Source organism: Cololabis saira, chromosome 16 (assembly GCF_033807715.1).
Source record: "Cololabis saira isolate AMF1-May2022 chromosome 16, fColSai1.1, whole genome shotgun sequence".
In the NCBI taxonomy this organism is placed as follows: domain Eukaryota; kingdom Metazoa; phylum Chordata; class Actinopteri; order Beloniformes; family Belonidae; genus Cololabis; species Cololabis saira.
The window spans coordinates 35,633,884-35,654,442 of NC_084602.1; the positions used below are offsets into that span (position 1 = coordinate 35,633,884).

Consider the following 20,559-nt stretch of genomic DNA (forward strand, 5'->3'; position numbering starts at 1 on the left):
TGCATATATACATAAATTAATGTAAACGTTTAAGGATTTATTTAAGTAGTTTTTTGACCGTGTGGGTCTAAAAAGGAGTTAAACCATTTCCTTTTTGTTGCAAACAGACGCAGGATTGTGTTATTATTTCACGTGAGTGTGAACCTGGTTCTGGTCGGTCCGGCAGCTGCTGTTGTAGCAGGTTTAAAATCCTGCGTTCCTCGAACCGAGGCAGAGGCGTGAGGGAGTGCAGGACGTAGAGCGCCGAGTGGCCGTCCAGGGAGTGCAGCTGCGCCAGCAACGCCTCGGTGGAAATGCCGCTGCAGAGGGAGACAGAGCAGTGACGGTCAGACCAGCCGGACCAGAGTCTGAAGTCTTTTTATTGGATTTTCAGCAACAACATTCAGTATATACACTTTTCTCTATCCAGCTGTAGGTGACAATTACGGTATATCCAAATTAAGGTTACAACCAAATGGGGATCAAACAGAAACAAAACAAAAACAAGTATCTACTCCCACATTAGTACATTAAATATATTAAATCTTAATGGCCTTTGTATCGCTTATGGAAATTCAGATGCATTAGGTTATGCAACAATTGTGGAACAGAGGGTGAGATGAGAGAAATTGTGATATTTTTGTGAATGTACGGACCTTTGTGAAATCTTATAAATAAAAAGAGAATTAAAGACATCATATGTCTAGGAAAATAATCACTGCCCTGGATTTGTGTTTACTGCTTGCAAAAAGAGTCATAGAAGAGTACCAGTAAACCTAAATTAATTAACTGGATTGTTACAATTTCAAAAATAAAGTCGAAATTTCGAGAATAAAGTTGAAATACATTTCGACTTTTTTCTCAAAATTGTATTTCAACATTAATCTCGACATTTCGACTTTTTTCTCGAAGTGCATAATGAAAAAAAAAAAATCTTCCTCCTCTAAAATATTATTTTTATTTTTCTCCTGCCTGGCCCTAATACTCTTCTGTACAAGTGAATGTCTAATGCTGAATGTCAATAAAAATAAATAATAAGAAGAAAATAAATACTGTAAAATTTACTTTCCAAAAATCAATTTTCCATCTCTATTTCCTGTTTGTACTTTAGTCTCCAATCTTTTATCGGCGGTGCTTACGGGTTGTTGTCTTTGCACCATTCCAGTATCCCGAGCTGAGACGACAGCAGATCAGCGAACTCCTGCAGCACCGAGTCTCCGGCTGCAGCCTGGAAGAGTTGAGCAGCAGACGAGGCGTTAAAACGGCGGGTTCCAGAGATCCCAGGGAGTTTTACGTGTGGAGAGTCCTGACCTGCTCCCGGTGGAGGATGCTGAGCAGCATCTGAGCCGAGCTCAGGCTGCGGCACTGCGTCCATCCCAGCAGCAGCAGCAGGCGGCTGAGCGGCTGGAACTCGTGCTGCAGCAGCTCCTTCAGCCGGCCCAACTCCTCCAGCCGGACCAGGTCCAGCGCCGTCACCTGCACAGGTTATCACTGCATCAGTGGATGCTATGGATGGGCGGTATGGACTAAAAAATGTATCACGATAATTTGTGGCATTTATCCCGATAATGATAAAAATGCAGATAAAAAAAAATACCAATTCAACTCCATAACTATAAATATATCACCACATTCAGTCTTTGGAGCCCCCAAAACACTGCTCTAAAAGATACTAAATACTAAACTACACCAATTAAATTGAATTAATAAAAACCAATTAAATGAGTTACACCTGTACTGCAAAACTGGAATGACTCAGATCCGCCATGTTTGTTACACAAACACGTATCAACGGGAATTCTTCCTTCCTTTCTTTCTTTTCTTCCTTTCTTTTCTTCCTTTCCCTTCATGCAATCTCAATTTAATAGGAGTGATTGTTCTCTCAATCTGTTGTACTTATTTTTACCGCGAGATGACAAATTCTTACCGTGGGGAATTTTTTTGACGGTATATCGGGAACGGTAAAATATCGCCCATTCCTAGTGGACTTCAGCACAAACTTAACCTGTCTGTCAAAATCCACCAGGATTCATGAGGAGAATGAGTAGCTTTTACATGGGAAGTTTAATTCCTCTTTAATTCATAATTAAAATAAAATCTGATTTAAAATGATTAAAAATGACCATGTAAACACCTAATTCCAAATGAAAATGGCCATTCCGAATTAAACTTAATTCCAAAGTAAATGACTGGTTTATTCCGATTTTAAATCCGAATAGAATAATTCCACGATCATGTATACACTCATTCCACTTTAAATTAATTCCGGTGTTCTGCCAGTTTCTGCTGCTTTGCCAAAAAATGCTACCTAATGGTTTTCTAACTTTGTAGAGCTACAATTTTACTGTTTTACTCCCTAAACCACTTCCTTTCCCCCCAAGTGGTCCTTGTCTCTTGCCAGGCCGTCATTGTAAATAAGGATGTTATTAATGACTTGCCTGGTTGAATAAAGGCGAATGACTGAATGAATATCAAATAAAGCGATAGAATTGTTTTTTTTTTTTCCTCTTTATCCTATAATGTTCACAAAGTGTAATGCAATTCATGTCATGGGTAGTTGTATTTTGAAGGATCAAATATGCAACATCCCATATTATCAATTTTACATCGTGCAAGAAATGATGGGCGTGGCAATCAAACTTTGAAAATCGACTGTGCGCGTGCGCAGAACCACAAAGTAGCATTTCTCGGCAGGGAGCAAGGATTGGCAGAACACCGGTCTTTCTTTCTGCTCGTTCCCTCGCCCGTCTGTCTCCATGACGCTTATATTCCGCGCTGGGCTGGTTTTCCAAACAAAGTTTCAAGATGGCAGCACGCAGTAAACGCTGGTCAAGAGCAGAGACCATTTATTTAATAAATAGCTTGGAGACCTGGAAATAATTAAAAGAACAGATGGCAGAAAAGATAAAAATTGTGAGCTTTTCAAAGTTGTAGCGGCTAAGTTTGTTTTTCTTCCGGTAGACGTAACTTCCAGTCCGCCCCCTATCCAATCAGAACCTTCCCAACCCCCAGACCTGAAGAGGAATTGGAAAAAGCCGATCAAACGTGTTTTCCATGTAAACCTCAATTCGGAATTACTATTTCCATGTAAACTCGAAGGAAAATAGTTTAATTCTGAATTATTTAATTCGGAATAATTCATTCCGAATTAAAAAACAGCATGTAACCGTGGCCAACGTCCTCGCTCATTAATTCAAATACGGTAACCAGATTAGTCGTATCGCTTCATGGAGACCCGACTCACCAAGACCTGCTCCAGGAAGTGTTTCCCGCTACTAAGGCACTCGAAGAAGATGGACCTCCATGCAGATGGACGGTCTTTGTGGCAACACAGACTGAGAGCAAGTTTCTCCGCTTCAGGAAGGTCCGCTGCAGGAGAGACACCAAAAAGAATAACAAACTATTCAGAAACAAGACTTGCCATTTTACTCTCCAGATTAAAACCCACATAAAAACCCACAGAGCGTAGAAGTGGTTTACTTTATTTTTATGCAATATTTGGGATCAGCCCTCTTCCTCCTCCACCAAGAGACAGGCAGCAGAGCTGATGTTAAGATGTTACTCGGTAGTAAGATGGACAGGTTTAAGACAGGTTTTAGCCCTGAATGCAGGCATTGTGACGTAGAATTGTCAAATTGGTTTGATTCATCGCAAAAATCGGCACAGATTACTTTTGTAATAATTTATTTGACCCGGTCTTTGTACGTTTTGACCGTATAGAAACGTAATTCTTGCCATTTTAAGAATGAGATGTACCTGCTGTACTCTACTGCCCTTACTTTTTAACAACTTGTGCTTTTTATTATTTTACCTCTTTTCTTATCATTTTATTTCAGTTTATTTGTAATTTACTGTTTAATTGTGTCTTGCTGCTTTTAATGTTGATGTAAAGCACTTTTAATTACCTTGTGTTGAATTGTGCTATTCAAATAAACTTGCCTTGCCTAAGAAAGAAAGACATCAGAGGAGCAGCTGGTGCGGTTAAACGGTTCAAAGACGAGGTTGAGAAGGTTTGGACACCCGAAGGAGGTCGGAGGGTGAATACAAAGAAAAATGGGGAAGTGAAAGAGAAGATTTGTAGATGTGGAGACAGAAGACAGGGAACATGGAAACCAACCCTCCCCTGCTGGTATCCCTGCAGAGAAAAAGCTGAAAGGTTTCTTCTGTCCTCACAACAAATAACAAATAAAGTGCCGGAGTGATAAACGGTTAGAGTTTAGCTCCTTTCTGCTGCAGCGGCTTTAGATTGCAGACAACAAGCAGAAGGAGTGCAGTTATGAGACTCGGTTGTCAGCTGATATGGCATCCCGTAAAGAAACCAGCTCTTAGACAAATATAAACTGGAAATTGGCAAACAGGTCTTCAGGAAAGAGAGAGAGAGAAAAGAAATGCAGGAGGAAAGAAAGCAGAATCTAAACCTCTTGCCGGAGCTTTAACACCTCGTTCCGAGGAAAACAGGTTAAAAAGAAGTTAAATTTAATACAATTTTCAAACTAAGAAAATCCAGCGCTGAGGTCGAGATTGCCAGATCTGGCTGACAGGTTTCAGCCCAAATGTAATGTAAAACCCGCCGAAATAATGAAAAACCAGCCTAATCAAATATTCTCTATGTTAAAACTGTCAATTATTAAGTATGTAATACTTTAAGTCATAAGCAAATGAAGCCAAAAAAAGTTCAGGCTCCAAACAAAGACTACAATTAAATTGAGCAGATTAAAGCAAATAAAATATCAGTGAGTTTATTGTCCACATTTCTACTTTTTCTCTGCCATAATGGAAACTTTTTTGTTAATAATTTCTCCTAAATATTAAGTAAAAACCAGTAAAAGCAATGGAAATGTTATCAACCCGCCCAATAGGGCTGAAACCCACTCAACCTGGCAACCCTGACTGAAGTGGCAACAACTGGTAAACAGGTTTATTTCTCCTCAAAACAATTAAATAAACTTTTCCTTTTCAAAGTGTAGGAAAAAAATTCCCTCTAAAATTAAGATAAAAAAATTAAGACCCTAATAATTTCTCCTAAATATTTGGTAAAAACCAGGCAAAGCAGCCCAGATATATATTTTTTAGCCCAATTGGGCTGAAACTTGCCCAACCTGGCAACACAGATTTAGAACCTCTGCAGGAGAATCACCTCAAAACAATTTAAACTTTTTTTTTTTTTTTAATGATGACTGAATACATTCCCTGTAAAATGAAGACCATTGATTGAGATTTAAGACAAATTAAGACATTTAAAGGCCTTATTTTAGCAAAATGGGTTTTAAGACGCTTTAAGGACCCGCGGCCGTTCTGGAAAAAACAATGAAAGGAGGAACCGATGAGGAGGAACTTCTGTCAGGAAGACGTCTAGTCAGCTAAAAAGGGAAATCTGTCACGTTTAATTCCTGCGTCACAAATCGTGCTGAAGTCTAACAGACGTCCGAGGAAGCTCAACGCCGACTTCCTGCCCACAAGTTTAGAAAAAATAATGTATTTATTAAATAATAAGAATCAGTTGACTGGAATCACGTGCAGCTTCCCTCCGAGATTTATTAAAGCACTTTTCATTTAAAACTCAATTAAGTTCATCTCCACGTGTCTCCAGAGCACAACATGGAGTTATTAACGCTGCCACCGCTTCAGTTAAACCGGATCAGAGCATCTGACATGAAATTCAATTATTGACAAATAGTTTAAACAAAAAAAATAAATTAAAAGGTTCAGGACGTCTCTGATGCTCTAAAATGTGGAAAAAAACCAGAAAGAAGCTGAATCAGCACGTGAATTATCCTATGAGTTCATTCCTGCACGTTTGAGTGTGAAGATAACTCATGAATTTGTCCAGAAACGTCACTTTTCAGACATTTCCAGCTTAAACGTCCTTTAGGGGCCAAAACAACGTAAATCAAGGCAGTTTTAAGGGAACAGAATTTCTCGTTATTGATCCAATGCCTTTATGTTTTATTTTTTTTCCAAATTAAATTAAGAGTTATTTTAAGAGTTAGTTTAACCCAAAATAAATTATACCACTGTAATTCAAGAAATTCAAAAGAATTAAACTATTTTGAAATGACTAATTCCATTAAGATCACATAAATGTATTAAATAAAGAACCTGGGAGGAAACTTAACTTGCAAAATAAGGTGTTTGTACTTTGACATTTGGACACGTCAGAGGTCTGAATGTCCATCGTTTAACTGTCTGCGCTTCTTCTAGCTGACAGGAAACGTGTTGGGATGGCTCAGCAGCGTCAGAGACGTGTTTCTGACCCGGGAGACTGAACCACATCTGCTCCAGATGTTCGGTTCCGGAGCCAAAACCAACATTTTTGTCAATGACTGACAGGATCCGGGACCAAGAATCCCGGTTCTGCTATTCCAGATTTGCTGCTGCGATTCCTCCGTCTTTGACGTAATAAAACTGTGTTTTTTCACGTTAGAGGTCCAAAAGTCTGCTTGTTAAATGCTCGATAAGGTTCATTCGTTGCCACTTCTGGACTCTTCAGCCCTTTCATAACTGCCATATCGCCGTTTTCCCCCATAATGCTTGGTAGCAGCTCAATCCAACAACTGCGTTACAACAAAACATAGACGGAAGTGACGTTTGCAGCGACGTAAATGACGTTTGCAGTGACGTAACTGACGTTTCCTAGGGATGGGAATTGATAAGATTTTTTCGATTCCGATTCCATTTTCGATTCTGCTTAACGATTCGATTCTTTATCGATTCTCTTATCGATTCTCATTTGGAAAAAAGCAATTTTAGTATCAACTTTGTTTTATATCTTTGAACAAAAAAATATAAGTGAGGTCTTAAGACACCCCCAGCCTTGGGCTCCTTGATGGTGTGCCAGGGGATCCCCACAAAATGTTGTAATATAAAATATGTATTCAATATAAAATAATAATAATAAAATAAATATTCTTCTGTAGAAATTAACTAAATACAACAAATTATTTTGTGGCAATTACACAAGAATATCCAGTAACATGTTCAACACAACAAACTTAGTCACTGCTGGTAACATCCATCTATTCTGGCCTGATTCTCTTCCCTGCCTTGATGAAAGGAGAAGGTAGCGGTAGAAGCTCTTTAACTTTTCCATAGATGAGCTGATGAACTGCAACTGCCGCTGTCCGACGGAGCGCGCCCGGCACGTCCGCGTGGCCGAGCGTGCAGCTCTTCTAAAGCATGAAGTATGGTTCCGCGTTACACCAACGCAGAGCCTACGCCGTAGGGTACGCGGGGACGCGCGCCATAAATCAGCCTTACCATACGCCGGCTGACTCCGCGCTCCCAGCGCACCAGCCGGCCGAGTCCTAACAGTTTCCCCCCTTTGTTGAAATGTCCACATTGCAAGTATTGTCGGCCTGTTGTCATCCTTTTTTTTTTTAATTCAAGATCTTTTTATTAAAATTTTCACAAAATAAAAAATGTGAAATGCTGCATGTCAATTACAAACATTTTGATTAGGCATGGGCATGTTAATCATAGCATACACCAGTGTACAGAATATAAAAAACAATTAAACAGTATGAAAAAATATAAAATAGTAACAAAAACAAACTACAGACCAAACTAATCCCTCCCCTGTCACTGCCAGATTACTAATCACAATATGAGGTCACTCTAACATCAAAAGCCTGCACTAGGAATACAAAAGAAATATGAAGTATAGTTCACAGGGTCTGGAATGCTTCTAGAAAGGGTCCCCACACTTTCTGGAACTTATTTGATTGCTGAAGCGAGTATCTAATTTTCTCCAGTTTTAAGCAGGACATGATGTCTTCCAGCCATTGTGCACGAGTAGGAGGGAAGGGATCCTTCCACCTGAACAGAATTGCCCGACGAGCCAAAAGGGAGGCAAAAGACAAAGTGTGCCCCTGTGCAGTGGTTAACTTCCTTCCTCCCTCCATGACCCCAAACAGGGCAGTCAGTGGGTTTGGTTCTAATCTGATTTTAAGCACCAGAGAGAGAGTATGAAAGACTTCCATCCAGTACTTGTTTAGACATGGGCAGGACCAGTACATGTGGATGAGAGAGGCTTCTGCTACCTTACATCTTACACAGTATGGACTAATATCTGGGTACATGGAGGATAACTTTGCTTTTGAAATATGAGCCCTGTGTACCACTTTAAACTGAATTAAGCAGTGACGTGCGCACAGGGAGGTTGTATTAACCAGTTTGAGTATGGACTCCCAGGTATCCTCTGATAAGGGAAGCCCTAAGTCCTGCTCCCATGCTGCTTTGAGTTTATCTGTAGGGGCACTCCTAAGATCCAGCAACATGTCATAGAAAGACGAAATGAGCCCCTTTTTGAATGGGTCTGTGGCAAGAACTTTGTCAACTGTGGTCGAGCCTATCGATGCACCAGGGCTGGGTGTCTGGGAAAGAACAAAATGTCTAGCCTGAAGATACCTAAAGAAATGTGATTTTGGAAGGCTGAATTTACTACTTAACTGCTCAAAAGATGCCACGGTGCCGTCTATGAACATATCGCTAAAACGAATCATACCCCTCCTGTGCCATTCCTGGAAGGTGGGGTCCTCAAGGGATGGTTTGAAAGAGTGATTTGATGCAATGGGGCTAAGAAGAGAGAAGCTGTGAAAACCAAAAAACTTCCTAAATTGGGCCCAAATTCTAAGAGAATGTTTAACCACTGGGTTTTTGATTGATTTAAGTGAAGGAAGTGGAAGTGAGGAGCCGAGTAGGGCAGGAATTGACAGGTCATCAGTTGGATGTAACTCCATCGCCACCCAGTCAGGGCGGTCAGCGCCGTCGCAGTAGAAGGACCAGAATGCAAGGCAGCGCAGGTTAGCAGCCCAATAATAATAACGAAAGTTTGGGAGGGCCAGACCACCTGCAGACTTAATTTTTTGAAGGTGAGTTTTGTTCAAACGTGGCCGTTTACCCCGCCATAGGTATGTAGATATAACTGAGTCAAGGGACTGAAAAAAAGAACCAGGAATAAAGAGTGGTAAGGTCTGGAAAAGGTACAAAAATTTAGGTAAAATGGTCATTTTAACTGAATTGATGCGACCCACAAGAGACATTGACAGGGGTGACCATTGTGTAAGGGTTTGTTTGGTCTCATTTAACAATGAGATAAGATTCTCTTGGAGCAGGTCTTTGTGTTTCCTTGTCACAGATATGCCTAAATAGGAGAATTTGTCATTTGCGATTTTAAAGGGAAAATTGGAAAGGTCTAAAGCATGCGATTCGAGATTGGTAGGGAAAAGCTCACTTTTGCTGAGATTCAGTTTATAGCCTGAGAGTTTCCCAAACTGACTGAGAAGTGACAGCGCAGGGGGTAATGAGGCCAGAGGGTGAGAGATGAAAAGCAAGAGGTCATCGGCATAAAGCGAGACCTTATGTTCCCTGCCACCTCTCCAGATACCGGACACATCCTCACAAGATCGGAGCGCTGTGGCAAGCGGTTCGATAGCCATGTCAAAAAGCATGGGACTAAGGGGGCACCCCTGACGGGTTCCACGATGCAGATTAAATGGTTTTGACCGTTGAGAGTTAGTACGAATTGAGGCTGTTGGGTGTAAATAGAGAAGTTTAATCCACAGAGCAAAGTTCGGACCAAAACCAAACCTGTCCAGCACAGCAAAGAGATAATCCCATTGGACGCGATCAAATGCCTTCTCCGCATCCAGAGAGACAACGCATTCAGGGATAGCCTCAGAGGCAGAGTAGATAATATTGAACAGTCGCCTTGTGTTGAAGTAAGACTGCCTACCTTTAATGAAGCCAGTTTGGTCTTCAGATATAATTGTGGGGAGGGCATTCTCCAGCCTATGGGCTAGGACTTTAGCTAGGATTTTAGCATCTGTGTTTAATAGGGAGATGGGCCTGTAGGAGGCGCATTCAGTAGGATCCTTCCCTTTTTTAGCTATGAGGGTGATGCAGGCCTCCGAAAAAGAAGGAGGGAGGGAACCGTGGCTGAAGGATTCTGAAAGGACTGTAGATAGCAGTGGGGAAAGCAGAGTAGAAAATTTCTTTAGAAATTCCGCCGGGAAGCCATCAGGGCCAGGACATTTACCCGACTGCAGTGAAGAAATGGCTCGAGTAATTTCCATCAGGGATATCGGTTCTTCTAATGTCTTCCTTAGATCTGGTGAAAGACCGGGAATACTAAGACTATTTAAAAAGTCCGCAATCTCATCTCGATCAGTCTGAGATTCCGAGGTGTATAGCTGGGTATAAAAGTCCCTGAATGCTTCATTTATGAGTAAGTGGTCTGTAGTTACATGGCCATTTGGTAATCGAATCTTAGAAATATTTTGTTTAGCCTTAGAGCCTTTAAGTTGGTTGGCTAATAATTTGTCAGATTTGTCTCCATAAACATAAAACCTGGTTTTACTTTTCAGAAGTGACTGTTCAATTGGGTGAGTGGTAAGCAGGTCAAATTTAGTTTTAAGTTCTAGCCGCTTTTTGTAAAGATCTGGGGATTTAGTCCGAGAATATTCTTCATCGACCTCTTTGATTTGGCGGGCAAGGTCTGATCGCTCCCTATAAGATTTTTGCCTCACCCTAGCAGTGTAGGATATAATCTGTCCCCGGAGATAAGCCTTGAGGGAGTCCCAGACAGTTAGACTAGACATTCCTGGAGTCATATTCGTGGATAGGAAAAAGGCTATTTCCGTTTCCATAGATTTAACAAAATTTGTGTCCGACAGCAGAGTTGAATTGAATCGCCACTGTCTGTCTCTCTGAGGTAGGTCAGGAAGGGACATGGTTAGAACCACAGGAGCGTGGTCGGAAATGACAATGCTCTGATAAGCACAGGAATGAACCAGGGGAATCAGTTGATTATCAATAAAAAAATAATCAATCCTCGAGTATGTGTGGTGCACTTGTGAGAAAAAGGAGTATTCTCTGTCACATGGATGTAAAGAACGCCACACATCACAAACACCGTAGTCAGAAAGGAACGCCTGAATAAGACGGGCTGACTTACTTGCTATGCCGGGGTTGGTAGAGGATCGGTCTAGGACTGGGTCGAGCCAGCAATTAAAATCACCACCCAGTATGAGAGAATATGTATTAAGGTCAGGGAGCAGTGAAAACAGTCGTTCAAAAAAGACTGCATCATCTGAATTAGGGGCATAAACGTTCACAAGTACGACCAATGTATTGAATAATTTCCCAGAAACGATCACGTAGCGACCAAACTTGTCAGAAATCACATTGTGCTGCTCAAATGAAACATCCTGACTGATCAGAACTGAAACTCCTCGGGCCTTAGCTTGAAAGGAGGAGTGAAATCTCTGCCCTGACCACCTCGGGAACAGGCGGCTATTATCAGAACTGCGAATATGAGTTTCTTGTAGAAAGGCTATTTCTGTTTTAAGGTGTTTTAGATGTGAGAAGATCCTCTTCCTTTTAACAGGGTGATTCAGACCCTTAACATTCCAGCTCACCAACTTCAAGTATCTACTCATAATATCTAAGAAGAAAAATTAGGTGTGCACAATGACCTAGGCAGAAAAAAAGAAAACGGAAAGGAGGTTGAATGTGACCCACATTAAGTAATGAGTTGAAAAGAGTTAATGCAAAGTTTCTGGCAGTGACATATCCCCCCGACCCACCCCCCCCAACTAAGACAGCTGCTATAGAAAAATAAAAAAAAAGCAGCAAGCTCTTTAAAACAAACAAAGTGCAATAACGCATCTTCCAATCCTACACACTAATAGCTTTTGCTCCCGTATCATGGGTGTATACATATTAGCACCTTAAAACGTGTAGATATAAATAAAAAAAAGAAATACCCTCTCAAATCTTGACCTGGAAGTCCCGATATGAGCCCAGAAATATTTGTACAAAAATATAAAATATAAAACGTCCGACTTAAGCAGCGTAAAAGTAAGGTTAACAGCTTACAATTATTACAAAACTTATAGGTAAATCGGAAAAGCTTTTTTTATTTTCTATTTTTATTTATTTATTTTTTTTCTCTCCCTCTTCACCACTTATTTTCCCCCTTCCCTCAAATAGCCAAAAAGAACTGCAAATTAATAATATTTGCAAAAGGGCAGTCAAACTAACAACAGAGAAAATACTGGTTGTCGCGGGGTTACTCACCCTCCCCTCAGGAATAATGTGGCTCACGTAAAAAAAAAAAAAAAAAAAAAAGAGAGAGAAAAAAAAAAAAAGTCAGTCCGTGAGCGTCAGTGAGCCGCACCGGGCTGCAGGCGGAGCCGTGACAGCCTCCAACGGTCCCGTTACGGTGGGTTTGAAGTTTTGCTGCGACTCGTGATGAATTTGCGCGCCTCATCCACGGAGCCGATCCACTTCCTGGCCCCCCCGGACAGCGTGAGCCGGAGCCGGGCGGGGAAGAGCAGAGCCGGCCTCAGACCCAGCTGGTAGAGCTCCGACATGACTCCGCTGTATTCCGCTCGTTGGCTGGCAACTTCGGGGCTGTAATCCTCCACTATCCGGATGGGGTGGCCGCGATATTCCACCTTTCCTCTCCGGCGCGCCTCCCTGATGAGGATATCTTTCGTCTGGTACCGGTGAAGGCGGAGGATGACCGGACGCGGTCTCTGTCCCGGGGCCGGCTTGGCGGCGAGCGAGCGGTGCGCTCTGTCTATCTCTGGCGGTGACGGCAGCGTATCGTTCCCGAACACCTCACACAGCAGCTTGGAGAAGAAAGCCGTTGGAGACCCGCCCTCGGTCGCCTCCGGTAAGCCCAGGATACGGATGTTCTGCCTTCTGCTTCGGCTTTCCAAATCCACCACCTTAGCCTTCAGCCGAGCATTATCATCCCGTAGAGTCGAGCAGATGCCTTCAAGGTCCGTAACTCGCTGGCTGAGGTCTTCTGTGGCGAGTTCAAGGGACGAAACCCGTTGGCCATGGTCCTCGACCGCGAGCCGCGTTTGGTCGAGTTTGGAGTCGAGCTGACTGAAAGTATTTTTGAACTCGGCGGCCAGGGCAGCGCGGTGTTCTTCCAGCAACGTGGTAATGGCCGCCAGGGTTAAGACAGCGCCAGCCTCGTCCTTTTTTCCCGACTTGCCGCTCTTCGAAGCCATCTCGGAGGTAAGTGGGCTCGTTCGAGACAAAAAAAAAGAAAAACAGCAACAGGGAATCCCTTTTAAAGGAAAAAGTTTGAAAGTTTGAGGGCTTGGTGGTTTAAAAAGTTTGGCATTTACGGGAGCACTCACGAAACGCGTCTACTCCATCTGCTCACCAACCGGAAGCCCCGTTGTCATCCTTTTTGGTAAAATTTAACCAAACTTTTCGAACTTTATGCCGCTTTTGTCCCCGTGTTTTCCTGCTGGGCTGAATCTGGAATCCATAAGGGAATTGTTTGCAAAAAAGGCAAACGATTCCAAGGAATTGAAACACTGGGAACCGGTTCTCAACAAGAACTGGTTCTCGATTCCCATCCCTAACGTTTGCATAGAGTAACTGACGTTTGCATAGAGTAACTGACGTTTGCATAGAGTAACTGACGTTTGCATAGAGTAACTGACGTTTGCATAGAGTAACTGACGTTTGCATAGAGTAACTGACGTTTGCATAGAGTAACTGACGTTTGCATAGAGTAACTGACGTTTGAATAGAGTAACTGACGTTTGAATAGAGTAACTGACGTTTGAATAGAGTAACTGACGTTTGAATAGAGTAACTGACGTTTGAATAGAGTAACTGACGTTTGAATAGAGTAACTGACGTTTGAATAGAGTAACTGACGTTTGCATCGAGTAACTGACGTTTGAATAGAGTAACTGACGTTTGCATAGAGTAAATGACGTTTGCATAGAGTAACTGACGTTTGCATAGAGTAACTGACGTTTGCATAGAGTAACTGACGTTTGCATAGAGTAACTGACGTTTGCATAGAGTAAATGACGTTTGCATAGAGTAAATGACGTTTGCATAGAGTAAATGACGTTTGCATAGAGTAACTGACGTTTGCATAGAGTAACTGACGTTTGCATAGAGTAACTGACGTTTGCATAGAATAACTGACATTTGCAAAAAGCTCCTGGTTACTCAGCAAGACGGTCCAGAGCTGCCGACCCGCTGCAGATCACGCAGATCACAGCAGCTGATTGTTTCAGTGTTTATTTCACTCGAGGCACCTTTATCTCTAGAGGTCACGGCTGGTTGAAGATCTTGCTTCCTCTCGCTGGCAAATGTTTTTCATTCCACCTCAGAGATAAACTCCCCCCTCACCACTCGTCATCACCTGGCTGGTTCCTGTACAGGGTGTCTACAGGTTTGACCAGGTTAAATTTAAGACTTTTTAAATACCATTTTCAAACTAAATTTGAGACCAAAAAGTCACACACCGGCGGTGCAAAAGACGCTGCTTTGAGGCTTCTCCACTCTGCATATGAGACCTCACTGTCATCTTTGGGCATCGTAGCGCTCAGCCGCCACGAGAAACTGCCATTTTTGAGTCATTTGTTGCTAAATTTCCATTTACCCATATTTGCTTGCTTTGTCTCGAGACTACGCCGACTAAAAAATCCAGCGCTGAGGTCGAGGTTGCCAGATCTGACAGGTTCCAGCCCAAACGCAATGAAAAACCCACCCAAATCATACATTCTCTATGTTAAAAACCATAAATTATTAAATCCGTAATAAATTTAAAGCTTCACAACACCACTAAATAGCCCAAAAAAAGTTCATGCTCCAAACAAAGACTACAATTAAATTGAGCGGATTAAAGCAAATAAAATATCATTGAGTTTATTGTGTAAGTTTCTACTTTTCTCTGCCGTAATGGAAACTTTTTTGTTAATAATTTATCCTAAATATATAGTAAAAACCAGGAAAAGCAGCCCAGATTTGATCAACCCACCCAATTGGGCTGAAACCTGCTCAACCTGGCAACCCTGACTGAGGCGTCTAACAACCTGTAAACTGGTTTATTTCCCCCCAAAACGATTAAATACATTTTTCCTTTTCAAAGTGTGAGAAAACAAAGTGTGGTGACCGGATAAACTCCCTCTAAAATTAAGATTCAAAAATTAACACCCTTGGATTGACATTTAAGACAAATTAAGACATTTAAAGGCCTTATTTTAGGAAAATTGGATTTAAGACCTTTTAAGAAAAAGAAACGCTCTTCACCTGCCGTACCTTCATGACATCACAGTGACATCCCGTACACATGAACCATTATGCAACATTTTTGGAATGCTATTTTCGTGGATATTAATTGGCACAAGGCGTGGCTTGTTCCTTTCAAATTCTGTTACAAACAAAATCAGAGAACTACATTTAAAAATACTACATAACATATACCCATCTAACACATATATCTCAAAATTCCTTGACATCGATAACAAATGTACCTTCTGCAAAACTGAACCTGAAAGTGTAACTCACTTGTTTTACGGTTGCTCATATAGCAGCACAGTTTGGAAAGAACTTGAGAGCTATATACTATGTAAAACAACACATAAAATCAACATTGAAGGGAAGAGCATTATTACTTATTTTGAATTCAAAGAAAAGAAGTACTATTGTCAATCTTTATATTTTATTAGGAAAATTTCACATCCATAAATGTAAATTCCAAAACTCTGATTGAAGTTGATTATTATCTCAAGTCTCTTAAGTTAATTACAAATAAGAAATGTATATCAATGATGGATGTCCATTCTGAGATTTTCAATCATTAAGCTGTCACAAATATAATTTTCATTTTATGCGAAATATTATAAAGTCTGTCACAGCAAAGTTTTTTTCTTTTATGTATTTTTTTTTTTTTTTTCTAATTTTCTTATTGTTGATGCATGACGGTGCTCTGTGCTGCTGATGTTGCACAGGTTGTGTCTGATTGTTGTACATTGTTTGTATATTGCAAACTTTCAATAAAACAAACAAAAAAAAACATTTTGAAACTTTGAAACAAAGATTTACTGCTAGATTTTAAATATCCAGCCTTAAGTGTGTGGGTTGCTGTTCAGGTGTTTTTAGGAGCTTTGTTAACATCTAATGCGGGGATCGGCAACCCGTGGCTCCAGAGCCGCATGCAGCTCTTTAGCACCGCCCAAGTGGCTCCCTGGAGCTTTTTCCTTTTTTTCTTCTTTTCCTCTTTTTCTCCCTTTTTCCCTTTCCTTTTTAATCTCGACATTTTGACTTTTTTCTTGACATTTCGACTTTTCTCTCGACATTTTGACATTTTTCTCGACACTGACTTTTTTCTCGACATTTCGACTTTTTTCTCAAGATAGTACTTCAACATTAATCTTGACATTTCGACTTTTTTCTCGAAATTTTGACTTTTTCTCGACATTTCGACTTTTTTCTCGACATTTCGACTTTTTTCTCGAAGTGCATAATGAAAAAATCTTCCCCCAGTTCTAACTAATACATGCAGCACGTGTTGCCGTCATTCTAAGGCTTATACGAGACTTTTCATTTTTTGCGGCTCCAGACATATTTGTTTTTTGTGTTTTTGGTCTAATATGGTTTTTCAACATTTTGGGTTGCTGACCCCTGCTCTAATGTATCTAAGGTCTGTGTGTCCTGGTCGGTGCTCCCACCTCGTGTCTCCGGCGAGCTCCTCAGCAGGTGATCCCTCTGCAGCCTCAGCGCCGTGCAGCAGTAGGTGGAGACCAGGACGTGGGACCGGGGCCGGAGCAGACAGCTGAGGACCCGCTCCTCCTTCAGGGGCCCGTCTCTGGACGCCCACAGGGCCTCGCACAGGGCCTCCACCTGGCCGCCGCCGGACCCCCCCGGGACCAGAGCCAGCTCTGCGTACACCTCCTCCACCCACCGCTCCGCCCTCTCCGGGCTCCTCTCCGGTCTCTCCAGCTTCTTCATCAGGTGCTGGATGAACGTGTGCTGCAGGTTATGGCTCTCAGAGCCCGACTGGTCCTACAGGAGCACGGGAAATAAAGATGGAAGAGATTAAATACTTGCAGAAGCTCAAATTAAGTTGTAATAAAAACAATGACTGTGTTTACATGCAGTCAATAACCCTTTTAAAACCGGAATATTAGCAATAACCCGGTTTTGCACGGCAATAACCCCTTTGAATAACCGGAATTTGCTCATATTCCGGTTTTTAAAAACCTGAATATGACCCCTGGGTTCCTCCTTTTCTAAGCCGAATATTTGGTCATGTACAGCCTAACGCAGTGGTTTTCAAACTTTTTCAGTCAAGCCCCCCCTTGGGGAATTGGAAATATTTTCGAGCCCCCCCCCACCTAACACGGTTCCCACCTAGATTGGTAGAATTGTATATAATTGTACAAACATTACTCTACTATTAATAAGACACAAAACCTAACTATAATGTTACATTGTATTGTTAATTGAACATTAACAAAAGTGCTTGTATTGGCAAATGATTCGGTGACACTGAAATAATGAGAATAATAAAATAATAATAATAAAACTTTATTTGTATAGCACTTGTGAATTCATATACCAAACAACAATTATGATACTAACAATAATAACTAGTAATTGAAACAAGGCCTTCTTCCCTGAGTATTCTTTTTTTTTTTAGAACTTATTTTATGAACATATATTAATAGACATGAATTCCTATTTGTACTGCAGGTTGCAAATAATCACATCACTATTCCATTCCTATTCCACACTCTATCAATGACTTGTGTGTGCTTGCTTTCCCTTGCAGATCAATTCATATTCAATGTTCAGCTTTGATCTGTATTTTGTTTTGATGGCAGCACAGCAGAAAAGCCTCTCTCACACAGGTAGGATGTTGCAAAAGGCAGCAGTTTGCCCACAGCTCTCTGACCAATGAGAGGGGACTCCTTCTCCACTCCAATCCCAAACCCAGCCATGGTCTTGGAAGTGAACTGCAGCCTCATTGTTGGCTCTGAAGTCATTTCAATGTACTGTTCCTCTTCTGCAGTGCTGAACGTGGCAGGTGGAGTTGCAACAAACGGATCTCTAATCCAGTCGTATTCGGCACTGCCATCCAGAGCCCTGCGCGGGACTGTTTTCTTCATCCCCCTCCCGCTGAATTTCTGACCATTACCGCCCACACATGTGTGTTACACGGCTGGCATGACCGCAGTCCCGCCCGCACCCACAAAACTCAGAGTTCATGCCCGCACAATAATAGAGATGCAATCATTTAGTGTCTTCTCCCGTCCCGCAAGAGAAATGTCCAGACAAATCTATCTGATTTAATGTTAACATGATCATTGTGGAGCTTGATGGATGATTGACAGTTCATAGGTCACCTGACTGAAAGTTAGATGCAAATCCATCATTGTCATCATCGCACGCTTTTTCGCCTTTCGCGCAGCATCAATTATGTGATTGAGGTTATAGCAACGAGGCTGTGAGTGGCTCAAGTAACACTAATGGCCCTTTTCCACTAGTACCACCTCAGCTCGGTTCTACCCGCCACGGCCCCGTGTTGCGCTTTTCCACTACGGGCCGAGGCGGGTGGAGCCGTGCCAAGCAGATACTTTTTCTGTAACCATTCTGCAGAGGTTCTAACCTGGCTGAGCCGGCACTATATCTGCCGTCATCACCCTCCGCGCCACTGATTGGTCGGGGGGTCAGACGTTTGAATCAGGAAGCGGGAGTCAGCGCGAGAGCGACTCGTGGCGATTTTATTATAAAGCGCAAACGTCTGTTTGGTGGTCCAACTCTGAGGTGCAGATGTTCATAAACCTGGTGGCTGAGGAGAGAATTAAAAAAGGGGATGTAGACGGGCTGTTTTACCCACAGCCGCTCGCGGCTCCAGCTGATTTTCTCATCAGCGCGACACGAACAAAGGGGTTGCGCAATAGAGTACGAAGCGTGACGAGCCGAGTCGGGCTGAGTAAGTACTAGTGGAAAAGCGCCATAACTGGCCTTACGGGATATTACGGAAGAGTATTAGGGCCAAAAATAATATTTTAGAAGATTTTTTTTTCATTATGCAAGTCGAAATGTTGAGAAAAGAGTCGAAATATCCAGATTAATGTTGAAGTACAATTTCGAGAAAAAAGTTGAAATGTTGAGAAAACAGGCAAAATTTCGACTTTATTCACAAAATTTCGACTTTATTCTCGAAATTGTATTTCAACATTATTTTCGACATTTCAACTTTTTTCTCCAAGTGCACAATAAAAAAAAAAATCTTCCCATCTCAAATATTTTTTCTCATGCATGGCCCCAATACTCTTAGCACTACATAGTAGTACACAAAAATAACAAAATAAAAAAAACAAGGACTTCCAGGAATTTAGGCCACGTTTACACATGCGTATTTACAAAAACTGATATTTCCCCCTCTACTTTTTGAAAAATACCATCATTTACATGAACCCACATAAATATGCTGTTAAGGTGCTATGAGCATCCAAACCTGCAGGGGGCAGTGTAACGAGAAGATAAAGTCATGCTAGCCAATCAGAATCCTGGAAAAAACATCAACAAATGACACGAGTAACTTCCAGTTACTTCCAAGATGAACCAGAGTCTTTCGTTTGGAGTGACAGAGAAGTGGAGTTACTTTTAACTGTGACTTTAGAATATAAAACAGGTAAATAAGAGAAAATATTGACCGTGGCCAAACAAATTGTAAACACAGGTCGCACACATGACACTGGTGACATTTCTGTCACATAATGTGACGTTCTGAAGCCTAAATGTCCGTTTCCCTCTGTTTACAAGCAAACATGAAGACAGAGTTTTTTCAAATCTCCACTTTGGCCGGAGTTTATCCAAAATTATCGTTTTTGGTGACTTTGAGCTTCGTTTTCTTGTAAACGAACGTCCAAAACGCATGAAAACACCACCCTTTATGCTATGTGTAAACTGGGCCTTATACAGAGCCAAGAAGCATCCAGGATTAGGGATACATGTAAATACTGAGATTGTATAATTGATAGTCACGTCGGTTCTTAGTCCTACCTGTAAGAAATGTGCCAACGTGTGGGCGAGTCTCGGCTTCTGCTTCTCCAGAAGCGTCCAGAGACACGACTCCACCGCAGCGACCGTTGCTCCTCGCTCCGACTCTGAAGCCAAGAAAGCTTGTTGCAGCTCCTGCCAGAAGGTACGGCACAGGTAAGCAAACGAGGACAAGGAAAACACTTCCACCTTAACAAAAATCAATAAATCAACAACCTTAAGAGCAGCCTCCGATATGCCCTCCGACCCCAGCTCCTCCAGCAGCAGCAGGAACTCCAGCTCCCGGCGGATGTGAGGAGAAACCTGAAAAAGAGACAACAAAAATAATCATCTGTTTTGTGAAAGCTGAAGGAGAATTTTTTATTTTTAGGGTCTGAGCACTGACCTATTGTATCTGTAGGAATTTTTTTTTGTTTTTATTTTTCTTCTGACGAAATGAGGGCCTTTTTCCCCCCTAAACGTGGCCCAAAAGTCACCAAATTTTGCACGCAAACCAGGCCTGGCGAAAAATTAGATATTTAATGGTTTGCATTAATGAGCGTGGCCTAATGGCTCAACAGCGTCCCCTAGAATATTTGTCCCAGTTTGCTGTCGTAGTGTCCTTGGGCAAGACAAGTATTATATCACTGTATAGAACAGTTATTAAAGTAGGTATGGGTGTTTTATAAGTATGTTTATTGAAACTCGTCTTGTTATACACAGTAGATATATATAGAATGTTATATGTAAGGATGTATCTAA

At 41.7% G+C, this 20,559-nt stretch overlaps 1 protein-coding gene across 1 annotated transcript in view; it reads right to left on the reverse strand.

The window, feature by feature from the left end:
- zfyve26 (zinc finger, FYVE domain containing 26) overlaps positions 1 to 20,559 on the reverse strand; it is an 89,549-nt gene that overhangs the window by 64,647 nt on the left and 4,343 nt on the right. Inside the window, exons 4-10 of the mRNA XM_061743328.1 lie at positions 20,035 to 20,121; positions 19,822 to 19,953; positions 16,479 to 16,812; positions 3,224 to 3,348; positions 1,291 to 1,455; positions 1,119 to 1,207; positions 145 to 299 (exon numbers count right to left, since the gene is read on the reverse strand). Of these exons, the coding sequence (XP_061599312.1) occupies positions 145 to 299; positions 1,119 to 1,207; positions 1,291 to 1,455; positions 3,224 to 3,348; positions 16,479 to 16,812; positions 19,822 to 19,953; positions 20,035 to 20,121 (1,087 nt within the window). The remainder of the gene's footprint in view (positions 1 to 144; positions 300 to 1,118; positions 1,208 to 1,290; positions 1,456 to 3,223; positions 3,349 to 16,478; positions 16,813 to 19,821; positions 19,954 to 20,034; positions 20,122 to 20,559) is intronic.